The sequence below is a fragment of the Pseudopipra pipra genome, chromosome 3, assembly GCF_036250125.1.
Source record: "Pseudopipra pipra isolate bDixPip1 chromosome 3, bDixPip1.hap1, whole genome shotgun sequence".
NCBI classification, from domain to species: Eukaryota; Metazoa; Chordata; class Aves; order Passeriformes; family Pipridae; genus Pseudopipra; species Pseudopipra pipra.
This window is the reverse complement of record NC_087551.1, coordinates 113,616,195-113,639,140: the sequence shown is the minus strand read 5'-3', so window position 1 is coordinate 113,639,140 and position 22,946 is coordinate 113,616,195. Positions and strand designations below refer to the sequence as shown.

Here is a 22,946-nt window from a genome sequence, read left to right as displayed (position 1 = left end):
CCAGGCTTGGGTCCCACTGCTGCCTCACTTGTCACCTACCACTCACATTGGTTTTCCTGGAGCTCCTGCTTTGTGGCTTCCTATTTCCTATTTCCTGCCCTGTTTACTGTCCCTTCAGACAGTGAGGGTGGTCCTTGACCAGACCCCCTGAACTGAGCAGACCCTCTCCTGCCACATCCCCTCCCCCAGACCCTGGCCCAGGGCCACCCCCCTGTCACCTGCCCCTGTGCACAGCACAGACGCTCAGTCACACCCAGCTGGGGCTCCCTGGACAGTAAGGACACAGGGACCAGGCTGGTCCAAACAAACTCCTTTATTATCAAAACCTCCAAGGGGTTGCACTGAAGCAGCTCATCGAGTTGGTGCTTCCTAGTGCTGCCTTTGATCTTCCTCTGGCACTTGGGCTCCACCTTGGCCATGGGACTGATCACCACAGGGAGGGTTTTTGTTTTACTCAAGGACAAAGCAGAGGGAAATGTTTATGGCAGGAAGGGAAGAGGATTCTGGTTGATCAGGAAGTGAGGGAGTTTCTGAGTGAGGGCTGGAGTAACGCACCTTATTTCACCCAAATTTGTAAACAGTTGGATACCATTGTCTTCCTGTGGCTTGAGAGCATAAGCATTGAAACAGCATTTTGTGGACAGCCTTGTACTCTGTTCTTCTAAACTGCAAAGCCATGGAGGTTCTTCCTTCCCATCGGCATGGCATAACACTTGTCCAGCTCAGCAAGTGCTTCCTGCTTGGTAATTCTCTGCCAGGTCATAGGGATTTTTCCTTTGCCCTGAAATTTCCCATTGTACAAGGTTTCTAGATCTCTTCTGAAACGACACACAAACCATTTCCAGTAAGCTTGCATGGATGAATCAGGAAGAATCTTCTGATTGGAATAAGAAGGTCCTCCAGCCCGGTATGTCTTGTAGGGATACATTTTCTGACCATCCAAGTTATGGTCACTTGTAACGTTGCTGGAACAAATCTGAATGATCAGGTGGTCTGTTCCTTGCCACTTCCGTCCTGTCAAAAATTCTGGTCTATGGAAGACAAGCTGATGGTCCCCATCGTGTCCCTGCATGCTCTTTGTGCAGACAGCCCCACAAAAGGGACACTGTGCCCAGCATCCTGAAAACTGCTCTGCCAGGAGGGTGTGAGGCTGCCTTTCAAACCAGTCCAGATCAGCAGTAGCAAATTTTCCCCTGAGCACGTCCTTCAGGGCAGCCAGTTCTTCTGTCATAGCTTTCTTCAATAACTCAATGTCTGTGATCTCCTGATGCTCGATGCACTTCAGGTCACTCCTGGGCAAGTTCATCACCTCTGTCAGTTCCCTACAAAATTCATCCAGCCAGAGAGACATTTTGTTGTCTCTGTCATTTCTATCTTTGACCTTTTCAGTTGATGAAGCAACAGCTGACAAGATGTTTCCATAGAGAAGATCAAGGGAGGAAGCTAAAAACTTCTCCAGCCTCCTGTTCTCATCTAAACAGTAACTCGCAACACGTCTCTCAATGTACGTCTGAAAAAACACTTCTGGGTGTTTAAGGTACTGCTTGAAATACCCAAAATTTTCTTCTTGTGCCAGGAATCTCAGGATACAAACCTCCAGATTGGCTCTGTTCCCCTGGAAGTCTGGAAATTTCCCCTGCATGTCTCCAGCGATGGCTTCAGCTGTCCTCTCATAGACAGCGTGGAGGAGAGATGGGGCAATCTTTTCACGAAGGAAGTCAGCAAAAGTTGTGACAGAAATGGCTCCTTGGTAGGAAATCTGGAAATGTATGAAGAAATCTCCTCTCTTGCTGTTCAGGTAGGTGACTGGGTTATTTGCCTTCCAGAACGCTTCGTGCATGGCTTTAAACTTTTCCCCTGCCATTCTGCACAGGCAGAGAGATAATTCTAGGCTGTAGTCTCTGGTAAATGTACATGATGCATTGCTGGGGACGGAGTTCACACCTTTCTGTACTTCATTGATTATTTCATGAATAAAATTTCGACTGTAATCCATTTTCTTCTGTTCCTTCTTATCAATGTTTGCCCTCACACATTTTATGATGTTGTCTGTGATGCCCTGCAAGTTCTTCACATCAGCATTGTGAATGTTCTTCTACACGGAACGAGAATGTGTTTTCTTCAAGACATGTTTCTCCAAATCCAAAGAAAATTCTCTGTGTTTGGGAAATGACCTGATCTGTGCAGAAATACCAGGCTCCTCAAAGTGCTCCAGAAGGACATCTTCTATTTCTGCATCAATATCCACCTGTTCCGGAGGGGGAGTAGCATGGGAGACTTCAGCAATCCACTTGTCCCAGACAGCAGTAAAGTTGTCTCTCAGTTCTCTCTCACTGAGGCTCTTGCCTTTCAGAGTCAGAGCCAACTCCCTGCTCCTTCTCAGCAGCTCATCTTCATATTCTGACTTCTTTACATTGAGTCTTCTCTGGTTCTTCTGTAGTTCAATGAGATTCTCACATTTCTTTTGAGTTTCAAGAAGAAGAGACTCTTTTAGATCTTTCATCTTCAGCTCTGTGCTGCTTTTCCACTGGACCTGCATCTCACAGTCTTTGACTTCCCTGAAAAACTTTACCATGTCTGTCATGATGGCATCACTTGTCTCTTGCACGAGCCCTTCCAGGTGTTCTCTGCTGACTTGCTGCAAGTCTCCATTTTGAATCCTGTTGCCCAGTCTCATTTGTACCTCTGAGATGTGACTCCTCAGCCTCCAGGTCCACTGACTAAAGGCAGTGTCCAGTTTCCTGTACACAGCAATCTCCAGTGAATTCTTGAAGCTGAAAACAAAGTTCTCATTCATCAAAGCATTCCAGAGGTCACCAATATGAACTTTCAGGCTCGAGAGCCTCAAAATGCTGCCTTGTGACTCTTTCTTGGCAACCTGGAGAATTTTTCTCTTTAATTGCTGGACGTTGTGGCTGTAGGTGGGGTTGGGTGGTGCCATTGGGGGGTTTCCTTCCCACAGGTGAGCTAAATAGTGAATGTGGGTGTTCACATCAAAGTGGATGATGTCACAGAATTCCTGCTGGGCAGCTGCCACTGTCATTTCATCCACCATCTCCTGAAAAAGTCTTTGTCCTCCCAGGTTCTGTTCCTTGGCAGTAAGTTCTCCAACATTTTGGTGGACAAACAGGCAGCTTGGGGAAAGATGTACTTCCTTCATCCTCAGAAAAGCCTGCACAGTGATCTGAAGAACATCCTGCATGTCTGAGGGATTTTCCCCAAAGATGTTGATCAGGGTCATGTTGCTGATGCCAATGACAAAGGTGGCCAGCTTGTTGTCACGATTTGGGGACTGTTTACTGCCCACGACTGGGGCACAAAGCCCCTTTGTGTCAACAACCAGCATGTAATCAAAGCCCATGTCCTGTTGCAGCTCCTCGTCCAGTGGAAGGAGCTGCATAAACGCTCCCCGGGTGCATCTCCCCGCACTGACGTTGAACTGCAGCCCAAACATGGCATTCAGCAGGGTTGACTTCCCTGTGCTCTGCAGGCCGAGCACGGAGAGAACAAACACTCGTTTGTCCCCCAGCCTCTCAATTAGGCTGTCAAAGATTGCTCCCACCCAGCGCAGGGGGAGGTAAGAAGCATCTCCATTCATCAGCTCCATGGGATACCCCGAAACCATCAGATCTGCTGCAACTTGGGGCAGTTTGACAACATTTTCATGCTTTGAACTCATTACTTCCCGAACTTCATAAATCTGCCCTACCTCTCTTAAAAGGTGCTCAAGGCCAACGGATGAATCTTTGATTTCTTCAGAGAGGGCATTTAACTCACTGGTTTTTTCCTGGTCTTTCTTTCTTGTGCGAATTTCAGACCGTAACTTGTGTTGGTCTCTCCTCAGTTCTTCAAGGCAACCAGAGGACAAGTTGTCCATAAAGACCTTCATCCACTGCAGGAAGTATTTCTTGGTATCTACAGGCTGTGACAGGAGAAAGCCAAGGAATGGCTTCATTAGCTGATTGAGGGGGAAAGCTTGCTCTAATTGCTTTCTTCTTATTGCTGCCTTCTCAGAATCAGTTTGGCTCCGCTGGTGCCGCAGTTTTTCTTGAAGAGGCAGGAGCTTAGAGTTGATCTCAGACAGCTTCTCTTTCTTCATAAGGGTCACCAGCTCCTTTGCCTTTGCTTTGGCTGTCACACACTCGGGTCGATCTTCATCCACTAAGAATCCGTGCTGGCGAGCTTTGTCCAGGCAGGCATCCAGGCTGAAACGTGGGTTGGACCCTTCCAGGAGATTCCTGATTGTTTTGCTCAGCTCGTCCAACACTGCTGCTTCATTTCTGTTCTTGATCCCTATTGTTATGTTTTTCCTGGATTGTCCAGCTGCAACGTTCTCTTTGTCAGTGAGAAGACAAACCAGAGGCCTTTGCGACTGCGACAGGTCACGCAGAAGTTTTTTTCCTCTGTTGTGCGTGTGCTCAGACTCGGATACAAGAGCCACGTTCACAGCAGAGATCTCCTGTAAGAACTGCAGCTGTTCTTCGTGACCCCTGGCATCCCCATGCAGGTTACAGAAAGCCACACAGCACTCAAAGGTGTCATCAGGGCTCCCCCGGGGACAGTACCAGGCAATCTCCACAACACCTTCCATCAGCAAACACTCTCTGGTGCTGCCTCGGCAATGGCGGTGGAAAAAGGTGTCGTGTCTTTGTTTGCTCAGCAGAGCATTGAGGAGCTGAGACTTGGAAGACGAGGCAGAGGTGCCAATGCGGATGAAGGACACGATGGGTGTCTCTGCCTGATGAATGAGTTTGTTATTGTAACTGTTCATTCTGGGCTGCTGTCCTGACTTCTCCGCCTCCTTCCAGCTCCTTTTGATTTGGCTGAGGGCCCAGAGTGGGAACTCAATCTGGGCAGTGCCCGGCTTGGGCACCAGCAGAGGCAGTGCCAGTTGGCAGAAGGCCAGCTTGGTTGCAATGGACTGTCTCAAGGAGTCATCAGCACAGTGGAAAATTGCCATCTGGAGGTCCATGGGGTGCACGTGGCCCTCCCTGCTTGCAGCTTCAGGGGCTGCTTCCTCCAAATCATTTACAAAGTTTTCAAAGGAGTCTGAGGCTTTGTGCTCTTGCTCTGTGGTTTCTGGGTTGCTCCCCTCCCTGCAAGTCAGGTACCTCACCCGATAATCCACGGTTGAGAGCTTCTGCAAGAAGTGAAATGGCAGTTCCTGGTCCTTGCTGGGCTGTCTGTCATGCAGAGATGTCTTGCAGATGATGTGGAAATCTCCCATCCCCATTTTTCTTGGATAGCGACTTTCTAGTCCAAGGCGCTTGAGCAAGTGGAGGAACTCTTGGTTTGCAATGCCTTGATTTGCTTTGGATTTGCTGCCGCTTAACATGGTTTTGTACAAGTCACATTCCAGCATCTCCCAGTCTTCGCATTCCCTGTGCTTCTGGAGGAGATTCTTTATCCCTGTGGACCATAAGCCTTTCATGTGCCTTTCCATGAAAACTAAACGCTCCCTCTTCTGCTCTGGGGACAGCTCTTGACTTTCAGGTGTCACAGTCAGACCTGTCAGCAGAAGGGAGGCCTCAGCTCTGTCAGCATCTTGCTCCTTCAGATTCACATACTGCTCATGTGCCGCTTGCATTGCCTTTGCCATGTACTGAATTTCTTGATGTTCAAGGAGGCGCTGAAAAGTGTTGCTGTCCACCTGATACCCCATGCTGGTCGCAATTAAGAGCACCAACACTTGCATGTTCTTCTGAGCCCTTTCCTGGAGAGACTGGAGTGAGGAATGAATCGCACGGATTGTACTCCAGGTGGCTTCTATCTTTGCTTTCTGAATGGCAGTAGCAGAGGTTCCTGGTGCGTAGGTGACAGCATGGATGTGCTCTATCATTTCCTGCAGTGTCTCCACGAGCTGTTCAAGCACAAAGGCTTTGGGAGTTTTGGGAAGCCTGTGCTCAGTCTGGAAGATCCATTGCATAATGAAGGAAGACTTGGGGAAGTTCTTGACAGAATTGATATGAGGATCCAGGAGGCTCCACAACAGTGCCTTGATAGAGGTGGAGTTTTCTGGAGGTGACTCCTGGCAACTCCTCACAGTGTTCACCAGGACCTCCTGCAGGGCTTTGTCCGACAGGCACACCTCAATCCAGACACTGGGGTTCTTGGTTTTTGCATTCAAATCCTCTTTTAGATCCATCAGCATGAGCAGTTTCCTTTCATCTACTGTCCCCTCCCAGGTCTTCACAAACTCCATGAAATCTCTGGCATCTTCCACTGCACTGGCCAGTTCCTCTCTAAAAGTGGTGTCAACGCTCTGATTCGTCAGTGCTTTGTATGCAGCCCTGAGGGCGCTGCTCATTCGATAGATGGACTGAAAATCCCTGCTGTGATTGCACAGGATGACATCCCACACTGGGATCAGCTGGAAGCCGCGGTCGATAACGCACCACGTTGACTTATTGGACACAAGTCCCGTCTTCCACTGAGGAAGAGAATCTGTCTCTGATGGGCCCCCTGTGTTGACCACATAGAGCTGAATTGCTGTGTGGGAGCTCTCTCCAGCTCTGCCCTCAAGAGTGGCCTTTGAGCTGGACTGGGAAACAGTTGAGGCCCCTCCTCCACTGGCCCCAAAGCCACCGAGACTGGCCCTGACAAAGCTGTTCAGGGCTTCAGATGTTTGTTGCTTCATCTCTTCCTGGTGCTCGCCTCTGCATCCTTCTGTAGACGCCTTCCACCAGAATATTCCTCCAAAGTGGAAGGGACCCTGGTCAACGTGGGACCCAAACCTGTGGAAGAAGCTCTCCAGCAGTTTGGGCTTGTCTTCTTCGCGAGTGAAGCTCAAAAGCTGCTCCACATCTTGCAGCTCTTGCAGGGCTGTATCCGAGAGGAGAAGCTGATGCCTTTGGAAGAAGCAGGAGGCCAGAGGGATGTACTGGTACTTGGTGATGCAAAAGTAGTTCTGCTCAGACTTGGACTGGTGGGTGTCCTCTGACTGTGAGGAGCTGCTGTGATCTACATCAAGGCCCAAATTAACCCTCCAGAACTCGGCTTTGGCAGAAGCACTGATGGTGAAGCCCAGCTGCTCCATGGACTTGGTGAAAGAGGATTCTGCTGCATTGGAGGAGAACTCCTTCCTCTCAAGCACCAATCCTTGCTCTGGACCGATGAGCTGGAATCCCTCAGGAACCCTGATGAGCTGCTCTCGCTTTGCCAGCACATCTTCAGCTCTGCTGGTTCTGTAGATGCCCTGCAGGGCCAGTCCCCCTGACGCCTGCCTCAGCACCTCTGTGTCGGGGATGTTCTCCCTCCTGCCCACTGATGACTCCTGCTGCTCCAGCTGCTTCAATTTGCTCTCCAGCACATCTGCCAAAGGCTTCTTTGGCGCTGACCGGAACTCCTTGGGAATCTCCATGGCTTGCCATTGAGCCTCTGCTTTCTGCCTTACAGCATCCTGGGTCTGGCTGCGGCTCTTGGGCGTTTCTGTCAGCTCCTTCAGGACTTTCTTGGCCACTTCTTGTCTCTGCTTTGTCCTCTCCAAGTGCTGCTTCTGCAGCTCCTCAGAAGTTGCTTTGTTGTCTGGTATTTTCAGGAGTTTCTGGAGCGCCTTTTTCTCCCAGGAGTGCCGCACTTGGCACTCCAGCTTAAGGTAGTCTTCATATTGCAGATGTTGCAGGGCTTCTGTGCACTGGACTCCCAGGATCTGGGACAGTTTGGGGAGCCAGTATCCAGCCTCCAGTCCTTCCTTCTGAAATGCCTCTGCCAGGAGCTGTGCTTTTCCATCCCCCTTTTGGGTGTCCTCATGTGAAGCCGTGGCTGTGGGGGAAGAAAAGAGACTTTCCCTAAGGTTTGTTGTGAGAGGCCCCAGGCTCCTCTAAGAGGCTCTCTGAGGAGAACAGACGCCAGGCTGCTCAGGGAGAGAGTTTGGGATGGCCCCTGGGAAGAGGCTTTGGAAGGGGCTGGGCTCCATCAGTGCTGGTCACTTTTTATGCACCACCTCCTAAGGGCAGGAGCAGGAAATTCCCAAATGTGGGAAGTCAAGCAGATGAGGCAGAAGGGCCTAGAGGGGAAGCCAAGTGAGGACACTGAGGGCACTTGGTATGTTCAGCTGGAGAAGAGGAGACTGAGGGGAGACCTCACTGCAGTTACAATTTTCTTGGGAGGGGAAAAGGAGGAGCAGGCACTGAGCTCTGCTCTGTGGGGACCAGTGACAGGACCCCAGGGAATGTCTGAAGTTGTGTCAGGGCAGGTTTAGGTTGGATATGAGGAAAAGGTTCTTTACCCAGAGAGTGGCTGCGTACTGGAATAGGCTCCCCAGGGCAGTGGTCACAGCACCAAGGCTGACAGAGCTCAAGAAGCATTTGGATGATACACTTGTGCAAATGATGTGACTCTTGGGGATGGTCCTGTGCAGGGCCAGGTGTTGGACTCGATGATTGTTGTGGGTCCCTTCTAACTCAGAATATTCTGTGATTCTGTGAACCCCAAAAACTTAACCCCATTCTGGCTGGAACCAGGACATCCCACAAGAAGGACCTCAATAGGATGGAGAGTTGGGCCAGTGCAAAACCCCATGAATGTCAAGGAGTCCAAGTGCAAAAGGCTGCACCTGGTCTTGGGAATCCGAGGCACAAAGACAGACTGGGCAGAGAATGGTTGGAGAGCAGCCCTGGGGAGAAGCCCTTTGGAGTGCTGGTGGGTGAGAGGCTGGACCCAGGCCAGAAACCCTCTGTGTGCCCCACAGCATGGGTAGCACAGGAGGGGGGATTCTGCCCCTCTGTGCCATCCAGTTGAGACTCCACCTGCAGAGCTGCCTCCAGCTCTGGGAAACAACAGCACAAGGACGTGGAGCTGCTGGAGCGAGTCCAGAGGAGGCCACGGAGATGCCCCCAGGGCTGGAGCCCCTCTGCTCTGGAGCCAGGCTGGGACAGCTGGGCGTGTTCACCTGGAGAAAAGAAGACTCCAGGGAGACCTTAGAGCCCCTTCCAGTGCCTAAAGGGGCTCCAGGAGAGATGGAGAGGGAGAAATGGCACTGGGGTTGGATCCCACCAGGCCCTGAGCCCCCGCCCCCCCAGCAGCTACTGCACTCCTGCCAGTGGGATGGGACAGAGAAGGGGAAAAGCAGAGGGAAGAAAAACGGCTGGGGCCAGGTCAGGGGAGTTCAGGCAGCAGAGGTAAACTGGGTGTGCTGGCAAAGCAAAGGAGGGACTTCAGTCATCAATTCCCCTCAGGGGCAGATGTGCAGCTGCTGCCTGGGCAGCAGAGCCTCGGGGGCAGGGCGGCTGCTCTCGAAGGCACCTGCTGGGTCATGGCCACTGCTGGATATTGTCCCCTCAGGCCACTTGTCCCAGCTCTGTCCCCTCCCAGCTTCTCTCCCCTTGCAGCGCTGCCAGCACTGGCTCAGTCTCAGGTGCCGGTGGCTGCGCTGGAGAACATGAACTCCAGCCCAGCCAGATCCTGAACCAGCCCCCAGGCACCCTTTGCAGTCCCAGCACTACTTCCTATTGCTTCAGGAACAGGGAGAAAGCCACATGCAACTGTGCTAGTGCAGAGAAGCACTGAGCACGTTTATGGGACAGCTCGGGATCCCTTTCCTCTTTGAAAGCGAGAAAGGGAAGCAGCAAGGCTGGCAGGAGGACCTGCCATGGGATTGCCTGCACCCCGTTTCCCGGGAACAGCCCCCCGAGAGTGTTTTCCCCAGCTCTGCCCCACGGAAATGGGCTCTGGAAGTGTTTGTGCCTTTGAAGGGCTGCAGCAGGGAGCAGAGCGCTCTGGGCTGTGAAGTTTCGACTGTAAGAGAGGTGAATCTCACCCTCCCTCCACAAGGAGGAAAAGGACAAAGTGTCCCCCCAGGCCTGGGGCCAGAGCAGGAGGTGCCAGGAGGCCCCCTCGTCCCCCCAGAGCTGCCCTGCTCCCTAAGGAGCAGCGCAGGGCACAAGCAGCACCCCCAGCCCCAGGATGGCCCCAGCACCCCCCGCTCCTGCCTTCAGGGCAGCGCAGCCCCCCGGACCCCGCCTGGAGCTGGTGGTGCCCGGGGCGGGCAGGATCTGCCCCGACTGCAGGGAGAGTTTCCAGCTGGGCACGGGATGCAAAGGGAAGGGACTCCGCAAGGGATCTGTCCCCAGCCAGCCCCGCTGCCGGCTCTGCGCCGGGCTTTGCACCTCTGCACACACCACTCTGCCCCTGAATCCCCCCAGATCCTACTCCTTCTCCCCGCTCTCGCTCCCTCCCCGTTCACCCCTCCTCTTTCCCACCCTCCCAGCTCAGCCCCCGCAGCGCACACGGATCCCCCGAACTGCCGCAAACCGGCTGTGAGCACGGGCGGCTTCCTCCAGCCCCGCTCGGAGCACAGACCACCCGTCCACTGCCCTCTGACCCCTCTTCGGTTTCCCTGGCATCTCCCCAGCCATGGGGAAAATTACAGAATGGGAAGCAGAAGACCAACAAGTTCCCGCTCCGCGCTGATCCCGGCTCCCAGCCCCGCAGCTCAGGCCCAAGGTCCTACCGTCTCCCTCCATGTCCGGAGCTCCCGGGCTGGGAGAAGCCCAGCGCAGCTCTACTCGTTATCCAGCCCCGGCTCTCCCTTTCATAAGGGCCGTGGAGCGTTGGCTGCTGTATTCCTGATAATCGGGCGTTTAAGTGCAGCAAAATGTGAAAGTGAAACTGGGGAGCTGCTGCTTGGTTCGGGGTGAAAAGTTGATCAATGAGAGGTTGATTTGATGGTCTGGGAGGTCTTTTCCAACTGTCATGATTCTATGATTCCATGAAAAGCAGCAGGAGCTGGGCATTGTCATCATTCCCACCCCTGTGCCCACCATCTGTGCATCCTTCTGCAGCTGATCACCTCCAACCATAGTGGAAGTGGTGGTGACCCATATTCATGGAGATTTAATGCGTCCAAGCAGAGAGAGCTCCTGGATGCAGCTGGAATTGGCAGGCTGCTCTCCAAAGCCTGTCATCAGTATCAAGTGTTTCTCCATGTTGTGTATCCATAGAGAAGTGATTTCCACTGCACCAACACAACTTGGGATAAGGTCAGGACTCTTCAGGAAGGTGGTGGGACTGTCAGAGCTTCATTCCTCTGTGTGTCCTGCCTGGAGCTGCTGTGCTGGAGAGCGAGACTTCAGTGGATTCTTCCCTGGGAGGGTGGGGAGGCCCTGGCACAGGTTGCCCAGAGAAGCTGTGGCTGCCCCATCCCTGGAAGTGTCCAAGGCCAGGTTGGTGCCTCCAGGCTTGGAGGCACCTGGGATAGCGGAAGGTGTCCCTGCCCATGGCAGGGGGTGGAATGAGATGAGCTTTATGGTCCCTTCCAGGTCAAACCAGTCTGGGATTTTGTGGTCGGGATTAGACTCAAGCAGGTACCCGTGCTGGGGAGCTGGGGTGGGTGTTCCAACCATGGGGACAGAGGGTGGGTGGGCAGCAGGTTCTGCCCTGCCCAGCACTGAAGGTGTGAGCTGAGTTCCATAGCCTATGGAATTTGCTTGGGATTCTTATCAAAGTGTTATCTGTGGAAGAGGACTTCAACCTGAGTAATCTGTGCTTGGAGAGCAGATAACAGCTTATGCTGCTCTCCAGAGCCAAAGCAGGTCAAAGTTTAACTTTCTGACAGGAAATGATGTTCATTTGTATTTTTATTTTCCCCAATACAAACATGCCCTGAGCACCTGAAATGTTGTAGAAGCTGTGGGATGAGGGGTAAAACCTCTCCCTTCTCTTTTTTTCTTACCCAGGTAGGGCAGAGCAGTTGGAAGCATTTGCCTGGTGAAGGATCAGCATCTTCTCCTAGCCTATGTCCAGTTTGGAGAGCTGAAGTTGCCATTTCCAAAGGGTGGAGGTTGGTGGGTGAACATCAGGAGTCCCCTGGGTGCTCCATGCAGGGTATAGGGTGATAGACCAATTTAAGGCCATGATGACCATCCTGATCGGTTATGGGAAACACCTCAGCACCTGGAGGGGGCATTCCCAGAAACCCATTGTCAGATGATAACAGGTTACACAAAAAGGGACAAAGAGACCCCAATGGCTTCCTGAAAGCCTTCAATAAAATGGGGAGACTTCCCGACAACAGACTGATAGGATTAAGGAAGGATGGAGTGTTATGGAAATAGTGTGGCCTTTCTTTGCAACATCCTATGGGAACACAGGGAGCTGACCCTTAGGCCTATGTCATCTGTCTATCACCCCAAAAATTATTATTGACTATAGTCACTCAAGCTGCCTAAGAAAAAAAAGTATAAAAAGAGATCGGACATGAGCAAAATGGAGAGGAAGTTCCATCATCTCTGCAGGGGTAACTAACGAGCTGCCCTGTCTCCTTCCACTCCTTCGGACACTGGAGGGGTGAGCAACCATTTACTCTGCTTTCTTTACCACAACCTTGTCTTATACCTTATAGATTACTGTCTTTCACCTTTACCCCATAGATACCTTAGTTAATAATTGTACTTTCCTACTTTGTTTTATAGATATTAATTTTACTTTGCCCTACACCTTGTAACTTACTGAGTACATATCTTACTTTATATTCTTTTTTTTTTGTTGTCCCATATTGTACTTTATTGCTGACTCACTGTTTGTGGTTTGCTTTCAGGTGTGCATTTCCTTATCTTAGTGAGTTAAAATGTGTGTTAGTGGGAAGCAGCTCTATTCTTTCTTTTTGCTTTGTGTTAACAAGTGTGTTTAGCTTTTGTTCTAGTCTTTGTAAATTTTGTGCTTAGCTGAGGAGGTCCCTGGACTCTCCAGGGTCGCTCAGCAGGAGCAACCCAAGCTGTCCTTGGTGGGACAGTCCACTGCTGTGGGTGCTTGGGGACATGGGACTGTCACTTGGACAAGTGCCACCAGGCCTGTGGTGTGGCCCTGGGGTGCAGCTTTGGTTGCAAAGGGGGCTGCATGTCCATGGGTTTCTTCCCATCTTCCAAAAACCGTTGTGGTGGCCACTGTACCTGCTCTTCTCCTGGGGCTGCTCCGTGTGCAGGGGATGCAGGTGTGAGATGTGCCCGGGAGCTGCCTCTGCGGGTCTTTGGCTACTGGAGCTGGGGATCCTTTTTGGGATTGTTGCAATACCGAGAGTCAGGTGGTTGTTGTCCTCATGGAACTGTTGTGACAGGACAAGGAGTAATGGACACAAATTGAAAGAGGGGAAATTTAGGTTGGATATTGGGAAGAAATTCTTTACAGTGAGGGTGGTGAAACCCTGGAACAGGTTGTGGGAGCCCCAGCTCTGCAACTGTTCAAGGCCAGGCTGGATAAGTGGGATAGTGGGAGTTGTCCCTGCCCATGGTGGAGGAGTTGGGACCAGATGATCCATAATGTCCCTTCCACCCCTTAACATTCTATGATTCTGGATCTCTGGCTTTTCCCAAGTGTTTCTGAGCCCTGACTGTTGGTTTTGTTTCTCTTTGTGGTTCCCAGTACAGCACCGTGGGCAGCAACTCCCTGTCCCTGTACGTGATGGTGATGCATCCCTTCTGGAATGCCATCCCCAAGGTGAGCCCTGTCAGCCACCTCTGTGACACCCTCAGCTGCTTCCTTTGTGGTGTTCCTAACCCTCAGGGGCTGCCTGCAGCCTGCCCTGAGTCCCTGTATCCCAGCCAAAAGATCCCTGCATCCCAGCCCAAGGCTTCCGGCTGCTTGGGATGCTCCGGATCCTCCTGACGGTGTCGTCCGACACCCAGCCAGTTGTACCCATGGCTGGAGCAGCACGTGCTCCTTTGTCCATGTTTTAATGAGTTCCTCTGCTCTTTTGCTGCTTCCCCACAGATCTTCCCTACCTGGCTGGCCCCAAACTTGGTAACGTTCTCTGGCTTCCCGCTGCTTGTCTTCAATTGCTTCCTCATGGCGTACTTTGACCCGGATTCTGTGCCTCTGGTGAGGCTGCGTGTTCCTGGATGGGGATCTGTCACCTGCTCTGCTGGGAATTCCAGTGCGTGTTGGTGAGGCCTCTGGGTCTGGGCCTTCCCAAGTGACTGGGACAGAGGAGGGGGTTGAACTCGCTGGGCCTCCTGACAAGGACCTGTCTGGATATACCACCTTTCCTCTGGCTGCCAGGGGAATGTGCCCCTGGCATCAGATTAGGAACTGGCTCTTCCTACAGAGCAGACAACAACCCAGTGCCCTTGTTTTAAAATCACAGGGTAATGTGGGAAATGCTGCTTCCCTGGAATCAGTAGGTAGAGCCTTGTTCTTCCCATCCCAGCTCACTGCCCTCTTAACAAAACACTCCACCACCACCACAGCAGACTAACAACGCCAAATCCTCCCTCTCAGCTTCACTGTTCACAGCTTTAGACTTTCGAACAGTTCCCATCAACAGTTGCCTGTGATTCCAAAGGTTCAGTTGTCCCTTCCCTCATGGAGGAGTCCCAAGGAAAGAATGTGATAACTCTCAGGAGCTTCCTCTCTGTGTTTTTCTCTCCCTTTGCCCCTGCCAGATTTGGTTTAGGTTTCTCTGGAGAGTTCATCTGGTTCTTCTAACCTGGGCCCATCATCAAAATACAGTTAAATGAGAAAAATCCTGGTTTCTTGGAATCACCTATATTGGTAGGCGAGCAAGTCCAGGCTGTTGAGAGCTCAGGTGGCACTGGGGGCTGTTTGCCAAGATTTGGGCTGTGTTTTGGTCAAGCCATGGGAAGAAAAGCTTACAGTGAGTCAAGGTGAGAATCTCCAGGACATCAGACATCCAAAATCATGGAATTATAGAATGGTTTGGCTTGGAAGGGACCTTCAAGATCCTCTAGTCCCACCCCCTGCCATGGGTAGGGACACCTTCCACTATCCCAGGTTGCTCCAAGCCCCATCCAGCCTTGGACACATCCAGGGATCCAGGAGCAGCCACAGCTTCTCTGGCCCTGTGCCAGGGCCTCACCACCCTCCCAGCCAAGAATTCCCTCCCAGTACCCCATCTAATCCTGCCCTCTGGCAGTGGGAAGCCATTCCCCCTTGTCCTGTCCCTCCAAGCCCTTGTCCCAAGTCCATCTCCAGCTCTCCTGGAGCCCCTTTAGGCACTGGAAGGGGTTCTAAGGTCTCCCTGGAGCCTTCTCTTCTCCAGGTGAACCCTCCCAGCTCTCTCAGCCAAGATCCAGAGCAGAGGGGCTCCAGCCCTCTGTGGTAGTTTGGGCTAGGCCTTCCTTGGTGACCAGTTTGTAACCAAGGAAGGGTCCAGATTTACCCAGTATTCCCTACGATTTTTACGTAAGACAGATTATAAGAAGAAAGGAGGAGAAGCCTTCGTTCTCTTTCCTTCTGGCGGCCTGGAGGTGCAGGTTCCCTGCTGTTGAGTCTGCCGTGTTGGGGAGCGAGGCCTGGTTAGGCCTTGCCGACCCTGGGAGACGGAGGTTGCCGGCGATCGTTCCAGAGCGACTCTCGGTTGTCCCAGGAGAGTAGTGAGCTATTTTCTTTGCTAACTCTTTTAGTTGTTAGATATTGTGTCACTAATTGGGATACATATATATATATATATATTATTTTAGTTTTCTTCTTTTTTTTCCTTCCCCCTTCCCTTTCCCTTTTGAAATTGTATATTTTAATTATATATATAAGTGTAAATATATTTATATATCTCACTTTGGTTGTCTCTCTCTCGTTCCGGGTTTTCTTAGTTTTTTTCTCCCTTTTCTCCCTGAGGTTTGGGGGGGGGGGGGGGGGGGGGGGGGGGGGGGGAGACGGGGACTTCTGGTGGTAAGGTTTGGAGACTTGGCAGGGAGCCAGCTTCAAATCATATCACCCTCGGAGCGTCTTTGCAGGGCAGGGAGCAGCCACAGCTGGGCCGGGGAACTTCAGAGCAGGACATGTGACCCGAGGTGGCAGCAGGGACAGGGACAGGGTGAAGCTGTCCCGGGAGCGGCGCAGCCTGCTGGCAAAGCCTTGAGCAGAACCCAAGAGCCCGGCGGCCTCTTCCCGTGCCCAGGGCCGCGCGCTTTCCCCCTGCGATAAAGCCAAGGTGTATTGAAGCCGCGCCTCGTCCTTTCTCAGCTGCTCCACAGCTTCCCCGAAGCGGATTGCTGCCGTAGGTATAAAGGAATTAAGGCATTGTCAGTGACAACAGGTTTCGGAGCGCACCGGGTGCCGGCACCGCGCGGTCTGCTCTCACCTGTCCGGGACTACTCCCACCTTCCTGGGGCTGCTCCCACCCTCCCGGGTTGCCCCCTGTCCCCTCCCAGCCTGCTCCCCCCTACAGGGCTGCTCCCGCCTTCCCAGGCTGCTCCTGCCCTCCCAGGAATGCTCCCACCTTCCCGAGGCTGCTCTCCCACCCTCCAGGGCTGCTTCCACCGTACCGGGGCTGCTCCCGCCCTCCCGCGACTGCTCCCACCCTCCCGGAGCTATTCCCACCCTCCTGAGACTCCTCACACCCTATTGAGTTGCCTTCCCTTTCCTCCCGGCCTGCTTTTACCCTCCCGGGCTGCTCCCACTCTCCCGGGGATGCTTCCACCGTCCCGGGACTGCTCCCAGCCTCCGTTTGTACCTCGCAGTTACAGGGCAAAGTGCTCTGGTAGTTAAGCTTTATTTAAGGCGCTGATTAGGAAAGAAAACAATCAAACAAGGACTCGGCCCCCTCTGGCGGGCGACACGAGGATTTCCTATTCCATCGCTTAATCTGGGGGGAGAGGGAACGAGCTGTTCCTGCTTTTGGCACCACGGCTGCCTGCCCACCCTGATCTACCCAGCCACGGCCTCATCCGTCCCCTCTTCAGTGCTCGGCGCCCTGATGTCTCGGGGATGGGCTCAGTCCTCCCTGGAAGCTCCTCACATATCCCTCCGCTCATCCCTTCCCAAAACGGGGGGACCCAGCACCCTTCCCGAGACCGTCGGGGACTGGGCTACCCCTGCCAGGGCACCCAAAGTCTGGGTGCTGCACTCCTGGTGCTGCTGGCACAGGAGCCAGTCTTGGGACACCTGTGTGTCCCTTTGGATTCGCTGTGTCCAGGACAGTCAATCCCAGTGCTGATGAGAGCCAGGGCTGTGGGAACACTGAGGAAATCCTGTCCTGGGAGTTGAGCTTTGGTAACTACATTCCCCACTGCGTCCAATAAAGAATGGAGGTTTCCCTTGCTCCTCCTTTTGCTGCTGATGTATTTATAAGAACAGCTTTTCTTATCCTTTACAGAAGTGACCAGATTAGTTCTAACTGAGCTTTTGGCTGTCTGCTTTCCTGTCTGCATGACCTAAGGACATTCTTAAACACTACCTGAGTTGCCTGGCCCTTTTTCCAAAGGTTACACACCCTCTTTTTTTTCCCTGAGTTCCTGCAAAAGCTCCCTGCCCAGCCAGGCTGATTTTCCCTGCCAGCTCACCTTTCAGCACAGTGGGACAGGCTGCTCCTGTGCCTTCAAGATTTCTTTCTTGAGAAATCTGTCCACCCTTCCTGGACCCCTTTGTTTTGAAGGGCTGTTTCCCAAGGTACTCTCCAAACCAGCCTCCTCAATAGGCCCAAGTCTGCCTTCCAGAAGTCCAGGGTATAGGTTTTGTTGGTGCCCCTCTTTGTTTCACCGAGTATTGAAAACTCCATTCCATGGTCACTGTGGCCCAGACGGCCTCTGACCACCACATGTCCCACCAGCCCTTTTCTGTTTGTAAACAGCAAGCCCATCATGGCCCACCCCTGGTAGGTTCATTTATCAACTGCAACATGAATTATCCTCAATACACCCCAGAAACCTCCCTGCCTGCCGCTTCTCTGTGTAGAGGGTCTTCAGGGAGAATTCACGTCCCATGGCAGCCTCTGCTGTGGCGCCATGAGACTGGTAGAACAGCAGAAAACATATGGGTGGGGAAGCTGAGACTCTTTCCTTTTCACCACACAGCAGGTGAAGCATCTGAAGACTCCCTGGATTCTCCTTTCTGCTTCTATCAAATGGCTTCTAAATCACCCTGATCCCATCACTCACAGTGGCACCAGTTCCTGCTGCAATGAAAAGCTCTCACAGTCTTCCTTTGCAGTGAAGCAAACACGAGCAAAATATGAACCAGGCAACACTGTGGAAATTATTTCTTTCCCCTCCTTTAATAAAATCAGTTCTGCTGGCATTCATGCAGTTGAACCTTGAGTGATTCTTTCGTAAGGAAGGAGAGGAAAGTCTTCCCTGTGAGGGTGGTGAGACCCTGGCACAGGTTTCCCCAGAGAAGCTGTGGCTACCCCTGGATCTCTGGAAGTGTCCAAGGCCAGGCTGGATGGGGCTTGGAGCAACTTGGTCTAGTGGAAGGTGTCCCTGCCCATGGCAGAGGGTTGGAATGAATCGAACTTTAAGGTCCCTTCCTCAGAATTGTATGATTCTATGGAAAAAGAGCCTGCAGGACCAGAAGGAGCAGTCATTGCATGTTCCCAGGTATTTTATGCAACCCTGTGGTCTAACGTATCTTACACAAACTTGGATGGTCCAAGATGGGTTGCACAAACATCGGGGGGGTTGTGGTGAAAGCAGTCTCAAAGTGGACCTTCATTTCTCGCTGGAAGAAACCGACATTCAGGACAAATTTTGGCCAGAAAGGGCTTTTTTTCATTGGCCCATGACTGTGCTGTCACATCCCCAACCCTTTATATGCAAGTTTGGGGCTGGTGCACCCCGTGGAGAACAGACAGGGAGCAACATTGATCCTCCAGCTCCTGCACTGGTAACTCTGCCTGGTTCTGGAGAGGCACCCTTACCTCTTCATCTTTATACACTTCTTTTCTTTTTGTTAATCTCAAGTCTAAGTCTCTGCTTTGATTAATCCCTTCCTTCTTATTGCTCCAGTGAATGCATCTGATCTCTATGTGTTCTACAGGACCATGGGTTGGTTGGTCACTTGCAGGGCTGGCAGGAGGACACTGGGTTGCTGATTTCCAAGAGAAAAGGAGATATGGAAACCTTCCCTTGAGGCATCAGAGACAGAAATATGTAGTTTCCTACAGAAGCAGTCACCCAGCCAGCACAGCACTTAAGTGATGCCTTTTGAGCCACAAATCTTGCCAGAATGCCAGTAACGTTTTGAGTGAGTTGCCACCTTAGTTGATGTTGAAGAGATGCAGATGTCTTTTTTAGAGTTTCCTAAGGATTATGATTGGCTGGGTCTCTGAACATTGTGAACTAGAGTAGGTTGAAGGGGAATAATTTGTGGGTCTATGTGGGTACCAAAGTAACCTGCCTGGTGTTGAACAGATCTGGGGTATTTCAGTGCAAGAAAACCAATATTTTATAAACAACAAAACCAAAGAACAACACCAAAACATCATAAAATTGTAGAATACTTTAGTTTCAAAGGTAGTCCAGAAGTTTCTAGTCTGAATCCATGTTAAAAATGGTGCTAATTAGGGCAGGTTGTTTAGAGATGCATTCACTGAAACTGAATATCTCCAAGGATGCAGATTTCACTCTGTTCTTTTTCCAAACTCAGTGTAATTTAGGAGATTTTGGCTTTAGTCTCTCAGGGTATGTTTTAATCATTTCCTCATCTCCCAGTCAGGAGGGGACCCTCCATTCAGTATCTTTTGATCTTGTGCTCTCTGCTCATTACAGGTAAGGAATTCACATCCCAGCTGTGGCCATGAGGATCCTTTACCAGCTCCTGGTTGTCGTCTTCCTGGTGCTCCAAGGGGCTTCAGGTAAGGAGTGAGGTAGGTAGGTAGAGTGCATCCCCTTTTGCTCATATTCATAGTAAATGACTCTTCTCTTTCTGCTGGGCAGGTCAGCCCTTCATTCCAGGTGATCCTTGTGAGGCCCAAAATGGACACTGCACCCCAGGGATATGTCGTCGTCCATACTACTGGATCGGAACATGTCGGAATGGATTTTCTTGCTGCAGAAGGTATGTGGAAGCGCAGGGATCACTGTGGGAATGACTGATATCCTCCTTGTCTTTTCTCCAGAGCAGCGCTTTAGAGGCACAGCTCCTGCCACCATCCTGCCTCACTTCTCCAATGCCAAACCTGCTGCACAGAGCATCCTCAGGGGGAATTCACATCCCATGGCAGCCTCTGCTGTGGTGCCATGGGATGGGGGTGAACAATAGAAAACCTATGAGTAGGTAACCTGAGACTCTTCTTCACCATGCAGGGGGTGGTGAAGGTGAATACTCCCTAGATTCCCCTTGGAAATCCTTTCTGCTTCTATCCAATGGCTTCCGAAACACCCTGACCCATCGCTCCTGGTGACAGCAGTTCCCGCTGCGATGAAAGTCTGTCACGATCTTCCCTTGAAGTGAAGCAAACATCAGCACAAATGTGAACCAGGCAACACTGTGGAAACTGCTTCTTTCCCCTCCTTTAATAAAATCAGTTCTAGTGGCCTTTGTGTGGTTGAACCTCAGGTGTTTTTTGTAGGGAAGGAGGGGATAGTTCATAGAACTGCTCCCGTCATGGGCAGTAACACACAGGTGGGCTGGTGGCTTTTACAGCCAGACAATTCATCCTGCTGCACCATCAGGGAAAAGGTAGGTCATCCCATTCCCTGCTTACCAATGGCCACATTCCTGGAACAATCCTGTAGTGACCATTGTATCTGTCAGGGATGAAGCCTTGCTTCTCTCTGTGATGATTTAATGGGTGCTTGTGTTACACATTCCAAGAGTTTCCAGGCTGCTTCTTGAAGGTATTATGACATTTTCAAGTGAGGTGTCAGAGACAGAATGTGTGCTCTCTGTGTCTTTCTCCTCACCCTCATGGCCCAGCAGTGTAGATAAAGCCAAGGTGTCTCCAGATGCTTCTTTCAGAGGTCCTGGAGGCATCTGAGAAATATCACTTCTAGGGGACCTTATGCAAGGGAAAAACGGGACCATTTTGTATTACATCAAATCCCTGAGAACCACACAAACCAAAAAGAAAGGTACAAAGAAGGAAAGAGAAAGAGACTAAGAAACACATTTCCAAAAGTTATGGATGTGCAACATAGTGATTTGGCTGCTGTCTCTTCAGGAGCAGCTGCTGAATGTGCACAGATCAGTGCCCAGTGGAGTACACTACCAAACTGAAGTGGTTTTGACTCCTATTGACTTGTTGGGTGGGTTTGGAGAGGTGCCAACATATGTAAAAAGACTCTGAAGGGGAAATGCTGCCTCTGCTACCGACACAGCTCCCGTTATTGCTGTTCTGCAGAATTAGTGCCTGCAGGAGGTGCTGTTGCACATCATCTCCTCATGCAACATTTCTGTGTTACTTCTGTCCTTACTGTTACTTTGTTGGGGTTTTTTTATTATTATTTTTTACTAGCAATCTTATTATAAATATCTGCACTCCAGCTAAAAATCTATCGAACAATTCCGATCCATTGTCTATAAAGGAAGATATTTACCATTAGGACATCTGAATTTACCTTTAGGACATCTGAAGTTTGGTGAGATCACTTCTGCCATTTGTCTCTAGAAAACATAATTCAGTTTACAGGGATTCTTTGGATTTTAGGAACTTTGGGTTACATGGCCTGTACCAAGGAGCTTTGCTCACATGCACACCTGCCAGTCATAGTGTGGTACTTACACCAAGAGACTGGACTCTGCACTGATGCCCCTGTAGCTTTAATTAGGTGTCAAGTCAAAAACAATAAGGAGGGCAGATTTGTTCATACAGATGTTAGTCTCATAAATTCTCCCTGTTTACTCAAGATAACAACACAATTAAAGTCTTGAGCTTGATTAAGTACATTTTGTGTACAATTTGAAGTGCATGACTTTGCATGCATTTATTATTGATTCAAATGGTCTCTTCTTATGATGACCAGTGACAGAACCCAAGGGAATGGCCTGAAGTTGTGTCAGGGAAGTTTAGGCTGGATATAAGGAAAAGGTTCTTCCCCCAGAGGGTGGCTGAGCACCAAACAGGCTCCCCAGGGCAGTGGTCACAGCACCAAGGCTTCCAGAGCTCGAGGAGTGTTTGGACAACATTCTCAGGAACAGAGTGGGATTGTTGGGTTGTCCTCTGCAAGACCAGGAGTTGGACTGATAATCCTTGTGGGTCCCTTCCAACTCAGGTTATTCTATGACTTGGGTCAAAACTTTACCTATTAACTGTAATGCAGCACATGCCTTGCAAATTCACCACTATAGAACATCTAAATACTGGTTTCCTCCTTTTGGTGGACCTACTTTGGCAGTGAAACTGCTGCTAGCAGCTTTTGTAGCTACTCTAGAGGAGTCTGAATTTCTATAATAAACACTCTACAGCGTCATCAAAGCATATCTTGTTCTCCTCTGCATCGACTATCTTCTGGCTGGAATTTGGATTGGTGCACATGAAAGAGGCTAAGAGGGATGATGTTACTGTGTCACTGAGGAGCAGTTTGAGGTTAACTCAGCTCCCAACCACCAGTGTTACCCAACCCAGCTCTTCTTTGGAGCACGTTAAACCATCTGTCCTTTGGCAGGTTGCTAGGGCTCAGCCTCTTTTTATTACTGATCTTCCATCCATGCCTGCATACAATGACTTCCAGGTGCCTGGAGGATCATTGCCACGAATTAAGTTTCCTCTGGAGGCAAGGGATGGAACAGCAGACAGGTGTAGTAGCATTTTAAGTAGGGGTTACACTACTGAAACACATCCCTAATATTTGCCTTTTTTTTTTCCAAGAGAAAACTACTAGGAGCAGAGTTTGAGATTCTCCTTTTTGCTCCTAATTGCCTCACCTTCTGTGCTAGATACAAAGTCCTAAGATTGAGATAAAATCCTCCTTCCTCTCTCATAAGTGATCTTGGCAAAATTGCCCAAACATCTTGATTTAAAAACAGTGAAAGACATTTCTCCACCTGACACTCTGCAACCTCTTTGTGAGGACACTTCCCTTAATAGTGGATCCCTCCTGCATCAGGCAGAGCAGCTCTTCAGCACTGTATTAGTACATAAAATGCTGACCCCATCAGAATTTTTCTCCTTCTCCAAAGAGGACTGGGTGACCTGGACCTGAAAAGGATTGAGGGAATGTTACATCACTGGTGAACTCTAGCTTGGAGTGAAAACTTGCCCTGCAGATAGAAAGAAATGTAGCTGGATCGTCTTATGAACTTTGATGACACAAGAAAAAAGAATCATGTTATTTAGG

The 22,946-nt window shown here is 50.8% G+C and overlaps 1 protein-coding gene and 1 pseudogene across 1 annotated transcript; one reads left to right on the top strand and one right to left on the bottom strand.

Annotated features, from left to right (window-relative positions):
* Positions 1-298: 298 nt before the first annotated feature.
* On the bottom strand, positions 299-10,940 carry LOC135412233 (interferon-induced very large GTPase 1-like; annotated as a pseudogene).
* A 7,347-nt stretch (positions 10,941-18,287) lies between these two features.
* On the top strand, positions 18,288-20,095 carry LOC135410662 (gallinacin-7-like). Its single transcript, XM_064647375.1, has 4 exons — positions 18,288-18,552; positions 19,437-19,522; positions 19,605-19,725; positions 19,974-20,095. The coding sequence occupies exons 2-4, from the start codon at positions 19,465-19,467 to the stop codon at positions 19,981-19,983; spliced, it is 189 nt and encodes a 62-aa protein (XP_064503445.1). The 5' UTR covers positions 18,288-18,552; positions 19,437-19,464; the 3' UTR covers positions 19,984-20,095.
* The last annotated feature ends 2,851 nt before the right edge of the window (positions 20,096-22,946 follow it).